Source organism: Trachemys scripta, chromosome 5 (assembly GCF_013100865.1).
Source record: "Trachemys scripta elegans isolate TJP31775 chromosome 5, CAS_Tse_1.0, whole genome shotgun sequence".
NCBI classification, from domain to species: Eukaryota; Metazoa; Chordata; order Testudines; family Emydidae; genus Trachemys; species Trachemys scripta.
The window spans coordinates 79,733,691-79,758,464 of record NC_048302.1 but is presented as its reverse complement, the minus strand read 5'-3'; the positions used below and the strand labels follow the sequence as shown (position 1 = coordinate 79,758,464).

Sequence of the window (24,774 nt, the reverse complement as noted above, 5' to 3'; positions counted from 1 at the left end):
GAATTACAATTCCATGCTAAACTACTGGCTTCAGTGTTGTAGCACACTCAACTAGCCCAGAAGGATGCTTTGTGACTAAACTGGGACTTTCGGATGATACAAGGTCCTCAGAGAAGATTTAACATTTTAAAAGTTTTCTTTAGCATCATGTCTTAACAGGCTGACAAAGCCCATGCTCTGTATAATAGAGCTAGTCAGAAAACGAGTATCTTTCCTGTGGAAAATTACAATTATTTAGCCAAAAATTGAAAATGGAAATATTTTGCTTTGGAAATGCTGCTGTAGTGATTTATGAGAGCTGTGGTTTGAGTGCGTCATGCTCCCAATCTCCTCTGTAGGCTGGTAAATGGTAAGACTGTATTTCTCCTGATGCACCATAGTCTCCCCATCCTGGAGGAGGAAACGGGTGCAGCGTTTGGAGTCCCTGGCCATGGTGCATCATGGGAGATGTAGGCAGCTGATCTGTAACTCTTATGAGGCACTGCAGCAGCAATTCCAAATCAGAATAGCTCAGGTTTTGGACAAATTTTTAATTACAAAAATCAATGGAAATCAAACATTTTTTGCCCCAAAAAATCAGTTTGGTTAAAAACCCAATTTTTTGTTGAAAACAAATTTTAACAGAAAATTTTCTACCAGTCCTAAGGTATAAATTTTACACTGGGTGTCAGGATCACGCAAACAATATTTCACTATTATTGCAGTAGCAATTTGGCGGGGAACAACTGGCAGTTTCACACAGCTCTGACTACTGCTCCTGAATATGATTAGATGTTTCATGTGTAGAGAATGATCCCTTCATGCATGACAATAATAGTAATTCCTAGCTTTTATGTAGTGCTTGTCATGAGTAGATCTCCAATCGCTTCACAATCAGTAATTTTTAAGAATTCCGATTTCAGTAAAGTAGATTAAAATAACTGTTTTATTACAATTAAACCGCCAATCAGATTTTGCTTTTTAAGATGCATTTAACTGCAGATGGCAACACTTACCTTGATGTTTACCAGCAATTCTGCAAAAATCATTCAAATGTAATGTCTCTCCAAAGTTTTCAAAATTGGATGCCTAAAATCATATTTAGATCTCTAAATAACTGACTTGATTTTCAGAGGTGCTTAGCACACACAATTCTCATTTAGTTTAGGTGTTTAAATATGGATTTAGGAGCCTATCTTTCAGCAGTCAAGTTTGGAAATTTTGGCCTCAGCTTTTAACAATTAAAAATTAAGAGGTATTTTTACCCATTTGTAAGAGTAGGGGTATAACTTGATTGTTGTGTACTATCCTGTTCTACATATTAACAGAATGAGTTCATTTACTTATCTTTGAGTCTTCTCATTTGTGTCTTGACTGTTGAAGCAAGGCCAGCAATTTGGTGTCATTATTAAACTTGCACCATTCACAAAAGCTCATTTTGAAATACCAGGTGACTGTTTTCAAAGAGTATACTGTAGTTGTCATCTGCCTATTTTATATTAATTATAGAAATGCTATAGATTTCATGCCTGACATTTTGCTATCTATTACTCTTATAGAGGTAATCTGCTGTAGCCATTTAGAGTGAACACATGAAAACAAACGTAAAAAACACTTTATTTGGGACTTTTAATGGGAAGGGGGAGGAGTATGTTGACATTTCTTTTTCTTTCACAAGTAACAGTAGTGTGAAGATCACATTTAGTAGCGCCACAACCCGTGATATCTCGTTCTGCTCACACACGGTTTTTCAACATCTATAACTTACATATTCAAAATACCTGCCCATTGATAGACCCAACTGAACTTCTTCTTGTACTTCTTGGATATGGCCATAATGGGCCAGATCCATAGTCCAAATCAATAAATCAGTATTTACAAATTTCCTGAAGTATTGTCTTCAACATAGTACTTTTGGGAGTGTGTCCACAAGCTATGAAGGATCAGAAAAAGATGACCATGTGCTCTGGGTAGGTAGTAATCTGGGTACTTAGAATACTTACAGTTTACCAACACTCTGTGTTGAGGGTATTCCTGACTTTTAGAAATTCTTTGGTCCATCTTCAAAAATAATAGTTTTTTATATCAGCTGAGACACATTTTAAAAGGAAGGGTAATGGCTATCCCTACTACATGAACTCTAGTACTGATCAGAACATTAATGTTTTCATTCACAGAGTTGAGAAATTTCACAATGGGAGCATTCACTAAAGAGCAGTGCTTAGAATTCAAAGACTCCTTCTGCACCCCGTAGTGTTAGATTGACACCATTATGGTCTTTGATAGCACAGTCATATTTACATTTTTGTTTCATGAAATCTATGATCATTTGTCAGACAATTTAACTCTTTGGGTCCGATTTCATCTTCTCTCTGGATGCACCCTGAATGTCTTTCCCTGTGTTGTCCACCTATGACCTCTCCTTTTCTCAGGCATGCTTGTAGTGATCCCAGCTAAGAGTCAGAAGACTCACTAGATTGATTAGTACCCAAGTTGCCTTTATCGCCTATACGGTAATGTAGACCTTTTAGCTCACAAAGACATTTAACCATTTCTTCTGCTTTAGCTGCTTAGAGAACACCTAATCTCATGGACCTTAGGGCTCCCTATTTTCAGGGCCTTAAGATTTATTATTTCTTCTATCTAAATTTTCTGAAGGGTATTGAATTGACCTGCCTGATATTCATCAGCACTAATGATAGATCTGTCTTTCCATTATTACCTGTGTATCCAACAGTGTATGGAGAAAGTTATGTAAACAGATTAATGAAACCATTATATATCTTAAACACCTGAAATTTTTCTGCTATGTAACATATTGTTTAGGTTTGCTTGTGAATGTTTTTATTGGGATAGGGTGTTAATATCGATTAATCTTCACAATTGCCCTAGCTATTCTTTTGGCTGTCCTTTTTTTTTTTTGAGAGACAGTTTCATTGATAAATCAATCATCTCTAAAAATCAAGTTTCTCTTTACAGTCACTCAGCAAGCCATGGACTTTCTATATAGGAAACTTTCTGTTTTAGAAAGAATTTTGATTTCATTTTAGAGTGTAGCCCTGAAATACCGCTCAGAATAAGCTATGATTCTGAACTTAATATGATGCAGTGCTCCACTATCATAACTCCTTAGCTTTGTATGTACCATTAATCCAATAATGCCAAATGAATTTTTCATTTGGAACAAGTAAATTCTATTAATCTGTTAAGGAATCTGTTCTGTAAACTTCACTCATAGGAGTGGTTCTGTTTACTTTAGTGGGACTGCTCATGTAAGTCCTTCCCAGGGGGAATAAGGGTTCTTCTTCAAGTAGTGTCCCTATGGGTGCTTCACTGTAGGTGTATCGGTGCCCCTGCATTTTTAATCAGAGAATTTTGGTAGCAATGTCTCTTCGGCCCGCATATGTGCCCTCCCTCCCTCGTGGTCTGCCTCGAGGCTATCTAGCACTGCATAGGTGATCCACCCTCAGTTCCTTCTCAACTGCCCTTGGCCTGAGACGGAGCGAATATCAGTCCAGTTTACTCACTTTATATTTGGATAGTGTTAGTTTATAGCTCTTTTAGTGTTTCCATTCTTTGTTACAGTAGCTTTAAAGTTTCTGTTCCTCAATTAAAAAAAAAAATCTTTTGACCCATTTTCCCACCTTTGTTGTGGGATTGCCCCCCTAGGGGCATGCCGGTTCTCCTGGTTTTAAAAGGAGCTTCTCCTGTGATGGATGGACACTCTCGCTGCATCCAGTGCCTCAGAGAGGGACACATCCCACAGAAGTGCACTTCTGCCAACAGCTGAAAGATAGATCCCTGGACAGCTGGGTGCTAAAGCTGAAACTCCTCAGGGAGGGTGCTCTTAAATGGGCGTCTGACCCTGGTTCTGATCTGCATCCTGGAGAAGACTCGTCCCCAGACCCATCAACCTCCAGAGAGGGAGAACTGCAGAGAAAGTCAGCTGACTCCCCCCACAGAGCATCCAGGAAAAGGGCTGCAAGCCCCCAAACAGAGCTCCCGACTAGCCAGAGGAGATCCCTGGCATGTTGGGTCACTGCAGCACCGATGGCTCTAGGGCTCAGGACCCTAAAGAAACAGAGAGCCCTGGGTGCGAGCTCTGCCACAGTGCCTAAAGACCTGAGGTGCAAAGGCTCTGAAGCAGCATCACCACCTGCTAGAGACAAGAATAGAGACGGTACCAACTCTACTAAATCAGCACCCACAAAAACATCCTTGGCACTGAGTGCTTCAAAGCAGCCCTTGTTGGAACATGCCTCCCATAAAAAAAGATCAGTGCTGATGAGTTAGCACCGGCAATCACTAACAGCACCAAGCGCAACAGCGGTACTGCAGGAGTTCCTGCTTCTCTAGGGACGTTATGATCACAGAGGAACTAGAATCCCTGCTACTCAGTACCGGAGCTCCAGTACCAAGCATGTCTCATTCCCCAGCATTACCATCAGCAGCAGGGAGCTCGCCTCCAGCGACGCTGTCAGCCCCACCCTATTCCAGCGGGGAGTCAGACAGTGACCAGGATGACAGTTTCTCTCTGGTGTTACATCACAACCTGCCATTATGGCATCTGGGACCTACTCAGCTACACCGATGCTCTGATCCCCAGTCTTCCCAGTATGGTCATCCATGGGTGCCACACCCATGCCCTTCACCAGTGGCCATACTGGGATCAGTGAGCAGCCTATGGGCCCCATACTTCTCACTCTTCTAGTGTCTCCCACAGGGAGCCCACCAGACATTCTCCTATGGCCTCTGTATCCAGAGCCCCAGGAAGACACTTTCAAGGAGCAGGAGGCCAGACCAGAGGTGGAAATCACTCCACTGACTAACATCTCCTCCTCACTGGATGACGTGGTGATGCTACCTCCTCCATCACTAGCTGATGATTTCAGGCATTTCCAATATCTCACTAAGGGGGTGGCTGATGCTCTGCAAATTCTCCTGAAGGAGGTGAAAGATTCCCACCATAAATTGCTGGACATAATACACACCATTTCCTCCTTTGAGAATTGTCCTCCTAATCAATAAAGCACTTTTAGACCCTGCCAAGGTTATCTGGCAGACACCAGCTTCTATTCCACCAACATGTAAAAGGGTTAATAAAAAGTGCTGTGAAGAAGGCAGACTTTCTCTTCACACACTCTCCACCTAACTCTATCATAGTGAATGCTGTTAACACATGAGAAAACACCATCAAACCAAATTGACCCCCTATGATAGGAGATTGGAAAAGGCTTGACCTGTCTGGGAGAAAGGCATACTTGTCTGCGACTTTACAGTTCAGTTGTCAAACTACCAAGCTCTAATGGCCAAATATGCCAATATGAAATGCAGCAAACTCAATGTCTTAATTGACTACTTGCCAGATATACAAAAAAAGCAACTGCAAGCCATTATCCAAGAGGGCCAGTTGGTAGCAAGAACAGTGCTACAAACCACACTGAATGCCACAGGCACAGCAGACTGCTCAGTTTCGACAGTGGTGATCATGAGACAGGCATCCTGGTTACATCTCTCAGGATTGACAAAGGAAATGCAGTGACAAAGGTCCTAAACTCTTCATGGGTAAGACGAACGCATCACTCCACACTTTAAAGGATTCTGGAGCCACACTATGCTCTCTAGGAATCTACAAATCAGGATAGAAAAGGAAATTTAGTTCACAACAACCTCACAGATGGTAACCACCCCGGTTTCCCCTATCACTGTGGTATTATGAGCCACAGCGTAAAAGACCCATGATGCAAAAACAGAAATTGTCAACTTCCCAATCCTCAGCATCTCAACCATCCTCTTCAAAACATCAGTTTTGATGCTTTGGTCGAGGCCCTCAGCAACAACAGCTGCTACATACGGACCTTCTACAGCCCTTTGGAAGTCGCCTGACACTCTTCCACAGGAGTTGGGAAAAACATCACCTTCAACATATGGTTCTTGGAGAATATCTTCAAGGGCTATTCCATTCACTTTACATCTCTCTGTCCTCCCGACCTTCCCTCCGCTCCTCCTTCAGGGACCCTTCTCACGAGAGACTATTATGGCAGGAAATAGATCACCTGTTATGCCTAGGGGCTATGGAACCAGTCACTACTCACCTCAGAGGCAAGGGTTTTTATTCCAGATATTTCATGATCCCCAAGAGAAATGGAGGTTGGCGACCCAGACTAGATTTAAGGGCACTAAACAGATACGTGAAGACGCAAATGTTCAAGATGGTCACACTAGCAGCCATTTTGCCATCTCTGGAGCAAGCCCTCAACCTACAAGATGCCTACTTCCACATTTCAATTTGACCATCCCACAGAAGGTTCCTCCGATTTACCTTTGGGCAGGACCATTATCAGTACAGAGTGCTCCCATTCAGCCTCTCTTCCACACCCACAGTATTTGCCAAGGTCCTCTCCATCATAGCGGCGCATCTATGAACATTAGGGATTATCCTTTGCCCATATCTGGACGACTGCCTTTTCATGGCTTGTTCTTTCAAAGATGCCCTGCGAGCCACCCAGAGGACCATGCATATATTTGCACAACTGGGTCTGCAGCTCAACACCTAGAAATCAACTTTGACGCCAGTACAGCATCTGGAATATATTGGGGTTGAATTCAACGCAGTACAAGCACGAGTGTTCCTCCCACTGTACAGATTCAACACCCTGACAAGTCAAGAGAGACAATCCAGGCCAGCCCACAAACACCAGCCAGGAATTGTCTCCAGCTTCTCGGGCACATGGTGGCATGCACATTTGTGACCCCACACACCCGATTTGTATATGAGATTTTACATATATGGCTCAGATCTGTCTACTTTCTAAACAAGGATGGGCTGAACAAGCCACTGTTGATGCCCTCCAGAGTCAAACACTCCCTGGATTGGTGGAAAGAACCATCCAACATCTGCACAGGCATCCCCCACCATCACTGATTCTAACAACTTATGCCTCATTTATAGGCTGAGGAGCCCACCTAAACAACCGCACAGTCCAGGGCAAGTGGTACCACACAGAATCAGTCCTCCATATCAATCTTTAGGAACTAAGAACTGTCAGAAATGTCTGTGCACAGTTTCTCCCTCTCATCAGAGATACTCACACGAAAGTCATGAGACAATATAGCATGCATGTTTTACATAAATCACCAACCAAGGTGCCAGATCCTGCTCCCTTTGCATGGAAGCACTGAAACTTTGGAATTGGTGCATCTGCCACAATGTGCTCATTTCAGCCACTTACCTGCCAGGGATACAAAATGTGACCGCAGACAGTCTGAATCAGAATTTCTCTTATGACCAGAAATGGAAGTTGAACCCAGCAGCGCTTCATAGCGATTAACCTATGGGGAACCTTGAAAATAGACCTGTTTGCTACTTACCAGAACAAGAAACGTCTCCACTACTGTTCCAGAGTTGGACTGAGGAAACAGTTTCTAGGGGAAGCTTTCATCTTTCCATGGGGCAGGGAGATGCTCTATACCTTTCCTCCATTCCCTCTGATATCAAAGGTCCTATTAAAGATACAGCAAGAGAGAGCAAAAGACAGACTGATTGCTCCCTCCTGGCCAAGACAAGTGTGGTACCCACACCTTGTGGTACCCATACCTTGCACAGGTGGCAGTATGTCCTCCAATTCCTCTTTGACCCATTCCTCACCCGCTCTACCAAAATGACAGATGGATCCTTCAACCCAACCTACCTACAACCTATCCCAACCTCTGGTTCCAGGTTTGGCTTCTTCATGGTTTCAGCACTTAGAGAGCAAATGCTCCAAGGAGGTGAAAGAGGTGTTACTGTACAGTAGGAAATTGCTTTGTTGTACTTGCCTGCAGAAGAGAAAATTCCAAAATTGGTGCAATTCCAAACCAGTGGCTCTGACATCTTCCTCCCTCCCTTTGATCCTAGACACTATTCTAGACCTCAGAAGGACTGGTGTCTCTTACCTCACTTAAAGTACATCTAGCAGCCTTAACAGCCTTCCACTATCAGGTGGACAGATGCTCAGTGTTTGCCCATCCAACAACAGATTCATTAAGAGAATGTTAAACCTCTTCCCACACATTAGACCACCCACACCAACGTGGGACCTCAGTCTGGTTCTAAGAACCTTAACTAGACCATCCTTTGAACCTGTGGTCACTTGCTCCCTTCCACACCTGTCCATGAAGACAGCATTTCTAATGGCTATTACCTCTGTATGATGAATAGACAAGAAGCAATGGGCTTAAATTGCAGCAAAGGTGGTTTAGGTTGGACATTAGGAAAAAATTCCTAACTGTCAGAGTGGTTAAACACTGGAACGAATTGTCTAGATAGGTTGTGGAAGCTCCATCATTGAAGATTTTTAAGGGCAGGTTAGACAAACACCTGTCAGAGGTGGTCTAGATAATAATTAATCCTGCCAAGAGATCAAGGGACTGGACTAGATGACCTCTTGAGGTCTCCTCTAGTCCTATGATTCTGTGATTCTATTAATAGGAGAAATAGCGGCACTGATGGCATACCCACCGTTCATGGCCTTTTTTTAAAGACAAAGTCACCCTGAGACCAAAACCGAAATTCCTCCCCAAGATAACCTTATCCTTCCATATGAACCAACTCATTCACCTCCCTACCTTTTTCCCAAAACCACATTGGGACAACAGGGAGGCAATTCTTCACATGCTTGACGTTGGGAGAACCCTAGCATTCTATTTGGACAGGACTAAGGACTTTAGCAAGTCCCCTAAACTCTTCCTTTCGTTCTCAGAAAAATCCAAAGGCTCCACAATATTAGCTCAAAGACTCTCCAAATGAGTCTCCAGTTGCATTAATATCAGTTACCATGAGTGTAACCTACTGCCCCCATCAGTAATCTGCATGCACTCTGAGATCCATTTCTACTCCAGTCATATTTGTTAACGATGTCCCCATCTCAGAAATCTGCAGGGCAGCAACTTGGGCCACTGTCCAAACTTTCGCAGAACACTATGCAATTACTTGAGACTCTGCCTCTGATGCCAATTTCTGCTCCACAATACTATTGTCAATAACAGACTCCACTCCGAAGCCCCAGCCCTCCAGGGAGGCTACTGCTGTGGAGTGACCAACAGTAAAGCAACCAAAGGGATACTACTACTCAAAGAAGAAGTTTCTCACTTTGTGCAGTAATGATGGTTCTTCGAGATGTATGTCTCTATCGGTGCTCCACAAACCGTCCTCCTCCCCTCTACTTCGGAGTTCTTGACAAGGCACTCTGCGGTGGAGAAGGAACTGAGGGCGGTTTGCCCGCACAGCACTAGTGAGCCTCAGGGCAGACCACGAAGGAGGGAGGGTGCGTGTGCGGGCCGAACGGACACTGCTACCAAAATTCTCCAGTGAGAGGTGCAGGGGCACAGATACATCTACAGTGGAGCACCCGTAGGGACACATCTCTTGAAGAACTATTGTTACTGTACAAAGTGACAGGTTTCAGAGTAGCAGCCGTGTTAGTCTGTATCCGCAAAAAGAAGAACAGGAGTACTTGTGGCACCTTAGAGACTAACAAATTTATTAGAGCATAAGCTTTCGTGGACTACAGCCCACTTCTTCGGATGCATATAGAATGGAACATATATTGAGGAGATATATATACACACATACAGAGAGCATAAACAGGTGGGAGTTGTCTTACCAACTCTGAGAGGCCAATTAATTAAGAGAAAAAAACTTTTGAAATGATAATCAAGCTAGCCCAGTACAGACAGTTAAGGAGTGTGAGAATACTTACAAGGGGAGATGGATTCAATGTTTGTAATGGCTCAGCCATTCCCAGTCCTTATTCAAACCGGAGTTGATTGTGTCTAGTTTGCATATCAATTCTAGCTCAGCAGTCTCTCGTTGGAATCTGTTTTTGAAGTTTTTCTGTTGTAATATAGCCACCCGCAGGTCTGTCACTGAATGACCAGACAGGTTAAAGTGTTCTCCCACTGGTTTTTGAGTATTTTGATTCCTGATGTCAGATTTGTGTCCATTAATTAATGCAAAACAATGCTCTAATAAATTTGTTAGTCTCTAAGGTGCCACAAGTACTCCTGTTCTTCTTTATACAAAGTGAGTAACTTCCTCTTTTAAAACTGGACATTTAATGAACTCTCATAAGCAGCACAATCTGGGTTTTGTACCAACTATGCTATAAAGGCTTTAAATGATATTTTCAGACTGGATTAAAAGGCCATTCAAATGCTCAGGAAAATCTGCCTGATTAAAACATTTTCAAAAGATGAGAGTTACAGATTCCTGTAAATAGGAAATAACTGTGGTATCTCTGACAACAGTGTGGTAACTGTTGATTATTTTTTAATGGTAATCAGTGTATGGTATAATATTGTCCTAAAATTTATATCATTTGGATATCCTTAGCATCTCTTCTCTAGAGTGATTCAGCAGCTCCTTAGCCCTCTGAGAAATGAAATCATTAGTGCTGAAAAAAGCAGCATTTTTTTAAAATGTTTCAGTTTGACATATAATATGTCACTAATTTATAGAAAACGTGTGGTTGGCAGACAGCCTGGAGAGGTATTGTATGCCTGCTTAACAAGGGGTTGTTGCCAGTATGATTTTCATGCACCTTTAATTGAGAGGGGAGAAACTGGTACAAAACGTGAGTTTCTGGACTAGTTCAAGCCCAATATGTTGTTTCTATTACCAATTGTCAGAAAACAAAGCTCATCAAGTGTGTGGCAAATTTTCAGAAGCACTGTCATTTAAAGATATTCCCTTGTTTTCTTAAGAACACCACCATTATAATTTTGAAGCCAACCAAGCAATATATTTGTTTTGATATTAAACCTCCCTATCCAACTCTCTTTCACCATCCCTCCTGCTTCATCTCACATTTAAACCAGATAATCTTAACAACTGGGCTCTTTTCCTTTATACATGTGGTGCTCTGGTAGGTTTTGCAGGGTGCCTCCAGGGTTGATATTCAAGGACTATCAACATTTATTTTTGTCAGTGAGGCAGTGAAAAAAAAAAAAGTAATGGGTTCCAAGAAGCAAAAACTCCACAATCCATTTCTCACAACTAATGTGAATGTTTGATATTAGTGTTTGAATTAATTCTATCCACTTTTAATCCATATTATATCCTGTTTCAAAAAGATCTGATGGAAACCTTTATTATTTGCAGAGTAGGAAAGATGTATTTTGTGATAATCAAACAAGCTGATGAATTAACAGCAACACTCTCCAATGTATATAAGTGTGACCCTATTCAAATCTCAACTCAAAACATGGAACACATTATGAATATTCATTCTAGTGCACTTTGGTTACTGGCTTTGCTTCCAATAATACTTGACAGGTTCATTTCCTTCATGTTTTCCTTCTTTAATATAGAGTATGGTTGATTTATTTCCTAATCCATGTGAATGTGAACTTCCTAGGACAGCTAAAAGCATGTGTTTTGCAGCTTGCCTACACACAGCAAAAGGCAAAGGGAAAGTTTTTATTAATTTGGTAATATGTTTTCTTTTCTTATTTTTTTTCTCATAACTCAGCTTGGAAACCAGAAAATAACTGCCAATGTGATGGAGGTAAATGCTTCACAGACACACAGACAAACAGCAACAGAAGTTTCTTCACTGCCTCCTCCTTCCGTGGTACCAGTTAACAGAACCTCTTTCTCACCAGACAGTGGCACCCACCTAGCATCATTTATTTTGCCAACGCTTGATGATTTTTTGCCTTCACGCTTTTATAAAACCCTGGCCCTCTCACATTTTTCATATAAATACCCTTTCCTAGCTCCTGAAAATACTATCCACAGGAATGAAACAGCCTCTGTAATCACAGACTCTGCCATGAGTGAGTACTCCTCTCGCACAGTGAGTGAGTCCTCCACAGCCATTCTAGATGAGCTGCAGACTTGTAACTATGATACTACTGACTGTTCTGAAACACCTTCCCCAACCTTGAGCCAGATGTCTGCTGTGTCAGATGGCACCACCTTAACCACCACTGCTGCCACTTCTCATGTAATTATCCTTCCTTTTTCCTCCAGTTTGTTTAAACAGGTTGCCAAAGGGGAAAAGAACTAATTCTTGTCTGTTATCCCATTACTCAAATGAGCATGGTGTCAGTTGTTTATTCAGGTTCTGCACAGTCTGGTAATATGTTTTACTACAATAATAACAGATTCCGTAAAGCTACTCAAAATTGTGCAATGTGTTGTGCAACTCTAATTTCAACTAAGATATAGTGAACAGTTTGTTTACAACTAATGGCCAGTTTCACTCTTATCACTCAGTCCAAATATGTTAAAGAAAAGCAGACTGAGGAATTTAAGCTGATCTACTTTAAAATATTTAATTAGTTGCCATACAAAAAGAAGGCATAGGTTGAATTTTGAGAGAGGCTGAAAACCAGCTTTCTGCTATCATTGAGGTACATATGTCAGGCACTAATATACCTCATAGATTCATATTAATGGGGTTGATGAGAATACTTAACACAACCTTGTTTTCCACTAGCCATGACCACTGACTGCATGAAGCTGTTTCTGTTTTATCTCCTCTAACTAACAGTTCCCTTTCTTAAGCACAATTGTTTTACAGGAATGAACTGTATAAATAATCTTAGATTTGGATCCTAGGAATTCTGTTATTTTTTCAGGGCTGCACTTTCTCTGGGTAACTCAAGGAAAATAACCAAATCTAAATACATATGTGTTTATATATAATGTATAGTATATGTATATTTATATATGTATAGATTAAAAGGTATAAAATATGGGTCAAATTCTGCTCACTTTACCCATGTGAGTACTTCTGTTTACTTCAAGGGAACTGCATTTATGATTAAGGTGAGTCAGAATTGGTCCCATATTTCAATTAAATAACAGATCACTGAATTACAAAACTATAAATATTCTTTGTGGGGGTTCTCTGATGACATGATGATAAGTTGAGACCAGAGCTCTACTGCATCATAACGTTGCCATATTTATAACTTTGACCAAAGATTTTGTTTTATCATTTACATGTAGTAACAACAGCAAATTTTAACTTACTATAAATGTAACTTTAAAGTATGTCTTTTTAAGAATGGTTTTACTCCAAAGTTGCAAATAATTACTTTGAAGAGTAGGGGTTCACTGTGCTGAATGCTTTTTATATTATGTGACAAAATTATGGGCATGTCAAGTAAAACCAGTAATTCCCACCCATGAAACAAAAAAATTTCAAGGCATTGGAACTCCAAATCTGTGTACTGCCTCCTAGTTGTAAGCAAAGATTAGACAATACACAGATAAAACAGCATCAACACAGGCTTTAACCAACCAACTCAGTAGACTGTCAGGTGCCTACATTATCTGTGTGCAAACAACTATTTGTTCTTTTTGAACAATATTTTTGGTATGTTAAAAAGATCATGATCTGTTTTTTGCTAGCCCTACCACCTCTTCTTTTTTGGCTAATCTCCCCTCATGGAGATCTGTGATCTGGCAGCCACTTCCACCCTTAGCCAAAGTCATCCTTGTTAGCATGAGGCCAGATGGATAGACATCTTTTCAGTGCCATCTGTCCCTTTAACTGCCAACAAAAATTACTCATCCCTAATGGGGAAAGGGGAAGAAGGAGCCTCCCTCTGAAGGACATAAAGAAGAACCAGTCTGGGAGCCCCACATGGAGAGCGGGCTGCTGCAAGGAGCCACTACTGAGATGACAAGGAGCCACTGCTTCTGTTACCAACCTTTCCTCCTCCCCTTTTCTCCACCTATTGAAGAGGGTTAGATGACTGCAAATGTTTCCAGGAGCTGGGAAGTTGATTGGAAGATTGGCGGCAGGCATGGGTGTTCTGGCAATGACTCCATCCTCCAAGGTGGGGACATTAATCTGCTCAAGGGTGACTGCTTTTCTTTCATGGAGGAGATGATCACTGGAGGAACAGTAGGGACTGGATGGTCTTACACCATCCAACAGTTTACAAGAAGTTTTGTAGCTCTCTGACAGCTGCTGTGTCCAGTCCCGGTATGTTCAGCATTTACTCAACATTACCACAAAATGGTCTCTGAGAATGCACAGTTATTACCTATTCTACATGTAGTGAAAAGCTGTGGTATCTCAAACACCACTGTATAGCTACTGTTGGCAAAGCAGACATTAATAGTGACCACTGTATATCTTACTTGAACCTGTTTCTCCACTCAGTAAGTCTAAAGTGGTCAATGTTATAAAGTCCATATTAGCCAGCAGATACCACGCAGTTATTTGCTAGTCAAAGTACACCTCTACCCCAAAATAACGTGACCCAATATAACACGAATTCGGATATAACGCGGTAAAGCAGTGCTCCGGGGGGCGGGGCTGTGCACTCCGGCAGATCAAAGCAAGTTTGATATAACGCAGTTTCACCTATAACATGGTAAGATTTTTTTGGCTCCCGAGGACAGCGTTATATCAGGGTAGAGGTGTACAGTGAAAAACTATAGTACCTCAGACACCAGAGAGTAGTTCCTATTGACAATGACTGGCTATTTAATGATGACCATATATTTATAACTAGAGAATTTCTTGCTTTATTAATAACTATTCTTTGCCTATTTTGTTAATCATTTTCAAAGATAATTTTATTTAAATATGGACCATCTCTCACCTCCAGTCTGTCTTCTCTAACTACATAAACTTGCAGCAAACACAATGCTAAATTAGAACTATTGCCGTAGCCACTGATTTAGGTCTTTGTGAAAACCTGAGGCAAGAGACGAGTTGTAAAGCAAAGGTCTTATTCAAGTGCACGTATTTGGAATTGTAGTAAAAAATACAGAGCATAACTGGCAAAGTAAACGGCTTTGCAGATTTGCTCTCAAGTTTAATCCTATTATAAAGATTTCTCTTTAAAGTTCTTTTCACAGAATCTTTTTTGTTTGTGTAGTTTTAAAATATGAAAACACAAGAAATCGTTAGTGACATGTGTGAGAGTTGTTATATCTTACCGTAGCTGCTAAAAACCCAGTTTAGCTAAGACTATCCCAGGTTTGGGGAATTGATCCTGAGTATTTTCAGTCCTAGCCAATGTTCTGGATGCTGGGGTTGGCTGTAGCACTGCTGCACACCACCTCGTCAGCTGCTCAGACCTCTGTAATCAAGTCTTCTCTCCTTTTGCTGGCTGCCTCTAAGAATCAGCAGGTAGCTCCTGTCCCACCTGGCTCCATCTCAGCTGTTCTGAGTGGGAATTGAAGGCAGCTGCTCCTACTGAACTTAAGAGTTAATGCAGGTGCTTAGCTCAGGAGGAGTGGGGTGTGTGTGTGTGTGAAGAGAAGATCAGCCTTCTCCCTGTCACCTGGTTGGGAGGTTCCTGCACCTAGGTAGTTTGGCTCCCAGTCAACAGAAGTAGAAAGCTCTTCCACAAGGAGAGCCCAAGTGTAGTGTAATGGAGCAAAGAGTGAACTGGGCGAGAGTGAGAAAAGGCATAATTTTGAGATAAATTTGGATTATGGGATTCTAGCAGGCCCCAGCTATCTCTGTATTTTGGTGACAAATTGGTTGTTTTCTCTGCCTTTTTCACCCTTCTAAAAAAAATACACATGAGAACAAAATCTAAAATTTACCAGACAGCATACACAAATTTTGATTTAAATGAGAGATGAAGGCACACAACACCACTCAGGACTGGGCCCTAAAATACAAGCATCATATCAGAAAAAGCATCATTGGTTACTCAGTGTATCTGAGGGCTGGGCACTGTTGACTGGCAACTTCTCAGAGCTAGCTTTTAAAAAACAAGCCCTCTCATGGATATAAGATACATCAGATGCTGAAGCCCAATAGCAATGGTAGTGTTCACATTGTATTTGCTCAAAGGAAAATTCTGTTAATCACTAACAAGTAGTTCTAGCTGAGAGATATAAGCAAATATTAATATCTTGTAAGATTTCTACCACTAAAGAACAATAATTTATTCATTCATTCACCTGCTCTTGGAGTGTATACTTCAGATCACCTGTTTCCAGTAAGGCTGGTCTCCTGCCAGTGTTGCAGCCCACTCTATATTAAGGCTGAGGCGGGCAAGGATGGAACCCATGCCATCCCTCCAGCATATGCCATGTCCTCTCCATCCAGCTTTTGCTGGATCAAATGCATAAAGCTGGCGGGCTGGTATGAACTCCAGCATATGGAACAGATGCCCAAGCTACCTGAGCTGGCATTGAGTCGCTCAGGAAGACATTGGAAGCTGGTTGATCCAAAGCCTGACATCCTCATTCATAATGTGATGAAACCACCATATGTCTTCAATACATCATTGCTGTTTCATGTTGAAAATGTCCAGCTGGCCCATTTGCATCTCTTCAGTGGCCTAGGTTTCAGAGCCATACTTAAGGACAGAAGCCAGTGCTGTTTGATAGATACACATCTTATCCAAGTTGATATGTGATGTTGATGCCACAGAGGCTTCCAGAGAGCTTCTACAACACCAGGAGCCTTGCTGATTTGATGTTTCATGTCAGCAAGTCAACCACCTTCCTTGGTAACAATGGAACAAGAATGTCACATTTTTATGTCTGTCATGTACAGTCATTCCTGATGTCTGTCTGGCTAGGTAAGGCCCCTATCATAATGTCTGAGTACCAAATAGTATTGAGGCATCTGTCCAATCTCTCCTATCTCACTGTCTGTCACAGGCATTTGTAAAGTGCCCATAACTGTAGAACCTAAGAGTCTAATAGAGAAATATAAAGGAATAATTTTTTCCAGTCCACAAATGATCTGTTAATTCTGTTCCTCCAACTAGAGGAAGAAAATCTTATGAAGTGTGTATGGTGTACGTGTTTGTAGGCATGTGTGTGTGTGTGTGCATACTCTCTGTTGGGAGCAGGTCTTCTCAAAGACATAGTTGCATTTAGTTCTATAAGAGGAGAGATTGGGCTCACTCTGGTTTTAGGAACAAAGAAAGTGCCTCACATCCAATGGGCCTCAGCTGAAAACAACCTTTCTCTAGCTCCTGAAATAGTCTTCCTGGGCTCATCCAGCTCTTGTGTTCCTATGGCTAGAAGTATTTTTGGAGGATTATATAGAGTGAGACAGCTCTTCAGAAGCTCAGGTGTAGGATCTTAGCCTGAATGTGAAGTCCTATCAAGAGTCAGTGAATGGCATGAAGCACCAATGTGAAATAATATTGCTCAGGTGTCCTATCAGGAGTTGGGCTACAACTTGCTGGGTCTGTGGACATTTTTGATAGATAGCATTTCCGTAAAGTGATAAAGGCCCATATCCCAGTGACCATATTCAGGTTCTTTTTAAAACACAATGCCATGCATGTGATACTAGAATGTGTAATAGTCATCTCAGCCAGTTGGGGCCTGACAACTAACAATAAAGGGGAAGACATCCTACTGGTTGCATGTGTAAACACCTGACATGTGAATAAATGTGACAGTTGTGAGTTCAAATTAAGCATGCACACACGTGCACTAGGATTTTAATATTTTGAAAATCAGACCTTTATTTGCGTTATTTCATTGTAACTATTTTTAAAGAATTTAGAAGCAAACATATTTACAATAAATAAATGCATCTTTAAAAAAAAAATCTGTTTAAATGTTTGTTCCTGCATTTCTAAAGGAACAGATCTGAGCAGGCAAGCTCTAATGGACACATTGGCACAACCTTAAGTTCAACTACCTACTCAATTCACCTCTAAAAGATATCCATAAAATGTAATGCTCTGAATGCACTCAGGAGTTCTGATGACATATACTTAGGAGCTTCTTTTTCTTACACAACTGCAATTCCTATTGAGGTAGTAGGAGGTATGTGTGAGATGTAAAAACAAGCCTAAAATACCTCATTCCCAAAATACCCATTTCTTAAACTACAGGAGTGAAGCCTATCACTTCTATATAGCACAGGAGAGAGTGAACCACATTTCATTTATAAAGAGTCTAGCAATAATGTACATTCTTTTTAAAACTGAGGTTTCTTGTTCCTTGCTTTTCTGCTTCACACCCTTACCTTCACATTTCACAACTACAGCTTTCAACAGAAGTATAACATGAATCCATTCTTCAATTGTTCTCTTTTATTATACAAAACTAGATGAAGGAGGTTTTCGATGCTCATAATTTTGTTTAGAGTTTTAAAAATAATTGCATGGGGAAAGAGACATAGAAAATTGCAGCCTTGCCATCTTTTTAAAATTAAATTAATGATTGGATATTAAAAATGGATTTGTCTTCTCAGATTCTCCACTCTATAATCTTTGTAGAACTCTCCAACTGTGGTGTGGCAGCCCAGCTGTGGAGATCTAAAGCCATGTGGTGGGGGGGGGGATAGGACACATTGCTTTAGAGAAACCCTCTGAGAGCAAAGCTCAAGTGGTTTGTGATGTCAACAGACTCCCTTATTATACTGCTTTCTTAGTTTTTGTTTACAAGATGCATTGATGCACCTTTTTTTGCTATAATATGCATTACACTCAAGCATCTCACAGTTGCCCATGTGCTGGTTGCCACCTTTCAAAGAAGTTTCATCTCACTATGTCCTTTCCCCTTCAATCTGCACACACAGTTCCATTAATGTCAACCGGAGCGAAGTATGTGGAACGAGGTGTCCCTTTAAAGTGAGTGATCTAAGGCCTTGGCTACACTGACGCTGTACAGCGCTGCAACTTTCTGTGCTTAGGGGTGTGAAAACGCCCCCCCTGAGCGCAGCAAGTACAGCGCTGTAAAGCGCGAGTGTAATCAGAGCCTGCAGCACTGCACACTCACTCACAGCACTGCAAGCTATTCCCCTCAGAGAGGTGGAGTACTTACAGCGCTACGAGAGAGCTCTCGCAGCGCTGGCGGCGCGACTACACTCAAGCTTCACAGCACTGCCGCGGCAGCGCTGGGAAGTCCTGAGTGTAGCCACGGCCTAAGGCAGCCTTTGTTACATGATGAGAGTAAGTTTCACTGCCACTTTCATTTTATACTGATGTCAGATCCATGCAGATATTTTTTATGCAGCTCATCCAGCTGCCTTGATCATGGTCCTTCTGTCCCCTTCCCATGACTCCAGCATTCTTCATACAAGACCTTTATAAGGACAAAGGGGGAGGCAGAGATTCATACGGAGCACATTGCACTCCTCCTATGATGTGTTTTGTATTTCACTGAATACTGATCCCTGTTGCGGCTAAGTACCTGACAACTGGTATTGTCATGTGGTTGATGGTCTTACATCACCCTTTATTTGCGAAGGTATTCAGAGAACTTTGTGTGTACTTTAATGGGATATTGTTTTGTTTCTCTCAGGCCCAGATAACAGTGAATGGGAACTCTGGCACTGCTGCCAGTCCAATGAGTCACTTTCAAAGGCCTTTTTCCCCTTCTTCAGCTTACTCTCCACCAGCTTCACTCAATTCAAACATTATCATGCAGCATGGCAGGAAGATGGGTAAGCCTTTCACATAATGTTTACTTTATACATCATGCAACATGTTCCGATTTGTGGGGCAAAGACTACAAACAGTTATGGAGCATTCCACATAAATAAAGGTATTATCTATTCATGTACTTTGGGAAAATTACAAGCAACAACACAACTTATTGTTAGACACAATAACATTCCTAAACTGGATTTACTACAGTCTTATTACTTTAAAGCAAGATTCTTATACATATGTGAATGGCCTCTTGCAATCATTCCACTAGTTAGATTGAGAGTGAAATCATATATTAAAACTACATGACTTTCAGATATTCAAGAATGTGGATCAAAATCCTCGTAGGTGTCCCTTATCCTCATTAAGGCATTAGGGTCCAGTTTTGCATGGTGCTGAGTTACTGGTCCCTCAATTTGCACTATCTTCAGTGGAAGTCATCTCCTCACAGGTTGTGAGGTCCTGAGATTTTAAAAGCTTAAAGCGTTGCCAAATAAAATTTCATATGTATTCTTTAGAGGGTCATAAGAAATGCATCCGAAGAAGTGGGATGTAGCCCACGAAAGCTTAGGCTCAAATAAATTTGTTAGTCTCTAAGGTGCCACAAGTACTCCTGTTCTTTTTATAAGACTAGATCGCACTTTACAAACATATAAGGACAAGATCTCTGCCCCATGGAATATAGTCTAAAATGATTTCTGTTTTCAAAAAAGCACATATAAGACCAAACATAATGTCTCTCCATTAATCTTTGTATGTGCAAACAGGTGGGTTTTCCAGTTTTCTCATCAACATTTGCATATTCAGAATCTATATGCACAAAAACATTTGAATATGCATAATGAGTTTGCTCCTGTGTTACACAGGAGGTCAGATTAGATGTCCAAAATTGTCCCTTCTCACCTTAAAATCTATGAATTGTATAAATGGTATATTATCTGTGTACAAATGATAAGAGCAAAAATTGAGCACGTGTATCTGCACAGGCAAAAATACAGGTTCACTTAAAAACACCTGATCTCTGATTTAGAGATCTGAGTCTTTATTAACTATGCTTCAGACATTGTCCCTAGCCGGTCCGTTTTGAACATGATATTTAAGAGCATTATCTCAGGGTGGTTCTGAGTTTCTGAGACTTACAAAACAATGGCCAGATCTCACATTCCTTGTACACTCAAAAACCCTTTGATGCCAGCAGATTGGGCCCTGCAAGGAGCGTAAGATCGGATTTCAAAAGTTTTCTAAATTTATCATGTATATTTGAAAAAAAGCCCAGATAGTCAGACATTTGACACACACAGATGCATCTCACCAGGTATGTGTAGTACTGGATTATTTACAGGCTTTCAGACCAAATAACTGAAAAGGTTGTGTTAAATCCAAATTCTTTCCAATAAATAGGGAGAGAAAATGTTCACATTACACTCAGAACTGCAAATCATCACAGTCGCCTTTGTTGCGTTATATCACAGTTCTTCTAGTTAAACATTAAAAACTGTAACACCTATTGCATTGGAGGGAAATCATAGTCTCCACCAGCAGTGCCAAAAATCTAGCTTTATGCCTAATTTCAGCCATCTTGCAGCAGAAACATGGATAGTACAGTACCTGCTGTTGCAAACCATGCTTAGATAGTCATAACTGCCCACTAATTAGCCACAGAAATCTGTTGCCTGAATGACTAGAGAATCTTATTATGTTTCTTCTGTATGCAAGAATACATCTAAGCACATCACCTTATGACAGTACAAGGCTTCATATGACATGTCCCAGCATCTTAACATTGTGTCTTTTTGTTAATGACTTGCTGTGAATTTTAGAGGTAGGTAGTAGTAGCTAGTATTAATTTCAATAATTAAAAGAAGAGTTGGGGAGGGAGTTGCAAAATTATCCTCTGCACCAAAAACCGGTAGTAGCCTGCAGTTTTCACCTCAATGAATGAAGGTTGCTCATTGGCATGCCTGCTACGGGGAGAGGCAGAGTTATTGATGTGCACATGGCATATTAATCATATAAAGCTATTTAAATAAAGGTATTAATATAAATGTAAGGATGAAAAGTATCTGTAAAAAACATAATAGACCTCATAATTCATGCAAGTTCCAAAGCTGGTAACATTAAAGGGAGTTTCCTGGGTAACTCACAGCATAAAAGCAGGATCCAACATATGTACTGAAAATCTCTGTGAAATGTTTGAGCAAATTCATTACTACACATGTAGAACAGAAATTGTTTTCAACTCTTCCATGCTTCTGGGAGCAGAAGAGTTCACATTACCGCAGAGCACTTGTTCATAGTATGGATGGCAAAGTGGCAAGTCTAGATTACAGAAAAAGTGTCTATTCCACTAGCTTTGCTAAGACTTTTGTTTGTCTGTGTGTTTGTCTCTCTTCCCTCAGCCAGACCTTAAAAGCAGAAAAACAAATTTTGTTTTCAAATGTTGTACTTTTTCTTTTCTTTTTTTTAATCTCTCTTAATCTGAGAGATTTTGAGCTCCGCACAGAGTTTAATAAAATAATCCACATATGTGTAACTACTTGAGTAGAAGGTTTTGCAGTGGAAATCCTACTAAACCCAGCTGCTCAGGCTAACGTGTAGTATTATCAGGTATTCTGTATGGATGTGGTTATCAAATTTCCTTTAATGTTTGAACAGCACTTTGGAAATGTAAAGCGTGCTATAAGTGCTAAGTATGATTATTCTATCGTTATACAACATTCTGTCGCATTATCTTTACAGACTCCACAGAGACATACTCACAGTATGGTCAGTCTGTTGGCAGCAGCACCACTCCCAGTACAATACCAATCTGTAGATCTTCAGAGGAAGAGAAGAAAGTCACAGTCATTAGAGCACCACATTATGCAGGGATTGGCCCGGTAGATGAATCTGGAATCCCAACAGCAATTAGAACGGTAGGAAATGCCAGGGAGTGTGTGTTTGTGTGTGTGTAAGAGAGAGAGAGTAACAGAGAGAGAACTCAGACAATGAATTGATTGTTGGTAATGGGTTTTTCACATTCTTCTAGTCTTATATAATGTGGAATAGAGCATGTGTAATCAGAGGGCTCATGAATATAATACTTTGTGTTGCAGGAAGCATAACTGGGCAACCCCATAGTTCTAGTTTTAATTATAAATAGTCAGAACTGCAGTTTTTGTTCTTGTTTCTATTATTTTCCCTGCCCTTTGTGGTGTTACGCTGTAATTTCATTTACTGTCTGTCTTGTCTTTCTAAACCTGCAAAGTTTGCCAATTTTTCCCATTAGCAAATAAACCTCAGGTGCCTATTTTTTTCCCATGGCTACTGTATTGAAATTAACAGACTTGTTCCAATAATAACCCGTTTGACTGCTATCCCAATGAAATGCATCGTGGACCGACCATGCTTTTTCATGATGTTTAAATGAGCAGCATGGAAACCCTCTCGTTGTGATTAGTCCAGTTTTGATGACTTGCCACTAGTCACTGCTTGAGCAGTCCCAGGATGTCAGACTGAAGGGTTTTGTTTTTACTATGCTGAAGCATTCTTTCCACGCTGCTGTCAGGGCAGCCCCTTCTGGCTGGTCCAGACAGTAGCAGTGAGGCTACGAAGGAGCAGCTCACTGGCCTTCCTGGCTGGAGGAGAGGTGTTGTGCTAGACGGAGAGAGTAAGAAGAGTGGGAGCCAGGATGAAAGCGGCAGAGCCCTTGCAGGTGAAATCTTTGTGAGGTGCAAGGATGTAGCAGCTGTTGGATATACTTTGCCTGCCAACACCGACATATGGGGTTGTGTAATTGCCAAGAGCTGCTTCACTGGATTGAAAAATTAGGGGGAAAACAGGAATTGATGGAGAAAAGCAATAGGAAAGATTTCAGAATAAGTGGTAAGACTGGGATATTTTGAGTAAGGTGGGGGGAGGAAACTCTAGCATTTCTTGCTTTCCTTTCCTTTGATTTTGGCATATACAAATGATACAATAGAAAGCTTTTAAAAAATGAGTAACTCGCATTAGAACTAAGCTATAGCTTCCCATTCCTGCTAAGCAGACAGCCCTGCCTTTTGTGTAGGAAGTTATTGTTTTATTGTGCTTTTTTAAGAATAGCAGATTGATTCCGTAGGGTGGATATTAGTTATATAAGAGTATAACAGAAATCCCCCAAGTGTATTTAATGTGGCTGGCAAGCTGCCAACAGTGTATTTAACTTCCAGATCTGATAGTCTCAGTCTCTTAAGATTTTCTCTGAAACTCATGTATGCCATTTGGATTTTTTTTTCCAGTTTGGGATTGCTTTCTTTTCAGCTCTGTGCTGCTGCATCAAAACCTTATGCAGCTTGTAATATTACTGTTATGTAAATGAGTCTCATGACCAGAGTGAGTTAAAAGTTATGGTCTGCTAGGAATATACCATGTAAGTAAGAGAGAGAGAGAGAAAGAGTGTGTGTGTGTGTGTGTTGCCACTTCCCTCACACCCCACTGGAAATGAGATTCAATTCTCAAGGTACTGATCTGAGCATGCAGTTTAAACAGAGTGAGGCTGATGTGTAGATCTGAGCATATCCCAGCAGTGAGAGACTGAAGGTGGTGGTAATGTCAGCAAACATGCTGCACCATCCCATCCCTCAGAAATGTAGCACCATCCAGGAACATACAGAAGTGCCACAGCAGCGTTTTCAGTGAACGAGGGAAAACAGGAGAGTAGCAGTTGCTCTGTTTTCCAAGGGTCATTGGGCACACAAATATCCAGCTCACCTTTCAGTCTTCTGTTGGAGGGACCTGAGTGTTTCAGTTCAGCTCATCTCAGCAATACAATGAAAGTTTCCAAGTTTCTTGTACAGATTAAAAAGACAGCTGCCTGCAGAGTGCAGAAAACATGAGTTTCAGTGTAGTAGAGAACATTAAAAAGGTCTGCCCCAAGCCACAGATGGCTCATCACGCTGACATGGTTTAATGCAGGTCTGTATCTGTTTCCATAGCTAACAGTACACAAGGGAGTTATCTGACTAGCCTTGCATCCAACCGTCTTTGACTTCCTTAACCCTATGGTTAGACGTTGTCCAATAAAAGATATTATCTCACCCACCTTATCTCTCTAAGTCTGTGGATCAGGTATCCATTTTGTAGCTGGGTGAACTTGAGGTAGTCTTTCAGTGTGAGTTTGAACCCACAATCTCCAGGATTGTAATCAAGCACCTTGACCACTCAGCCACTGCACCTCATTGTAAATAACATAACTATTGCATATTGAGACACTGTGCTGCACAAAGAGAGGCTTTCAAATGAGAGTTTAGAAACAAACTTTTTTTGCAGCATGTAACGCTGATGATCTCCTCCCGTTTTTCCTTTATGCTCCCAGTCCTCAAAGCTCAGTGCTGTCCTGCCAAGAAAGGCTGGCTGGAGCTGTCTTCAAAATCCATCCTTAACATTTCTGTCTCTCATACTGGA

General features: G+C 41.1%; 1 protein-coding gene across 18 annotated transcripts in view; it reads left to right on the top strand.

The window, feature by feature from the left end:
* The window catches only part of SORBS2 (sorbin and SH3 domain containing 2), a 122,807-nt gene that overhangs the window by 20,227 nt on the left and 77,806 nt on the right, over window positions 1–24,774 (top strand). For 6 of the 18 annotated variants that reach the window (XM_034772089.1, XM_034772087.1, XM_034772085.1 and 3 more), the window contains 3 exons: window positions 11,490–11,591; window positions 19,223–19,364; window positions 22,090–22,265. The exons of 2 other annotated variants lie outside the window; for them this stretch is intronic. In XM_034772089.1, coding sequence (XP_034627980.1) covers window positions 11,490–11,591; window positions 19,223–19,364; window positions 22,090–22,265 — 420 coding nt within the window. Of the gene's footprint in view, window positions 1–11,489; window positions 11,967–19,222; window positions 19,365–22,089; window positions 22,266–24,774 lie in introns of all 18 variants that reach the window. 10 more of the 18 variants (XM_034772095.1, XM_034772093.1, XM_034772092.1 and 7 more) reach the window with 3 other exon arrangements.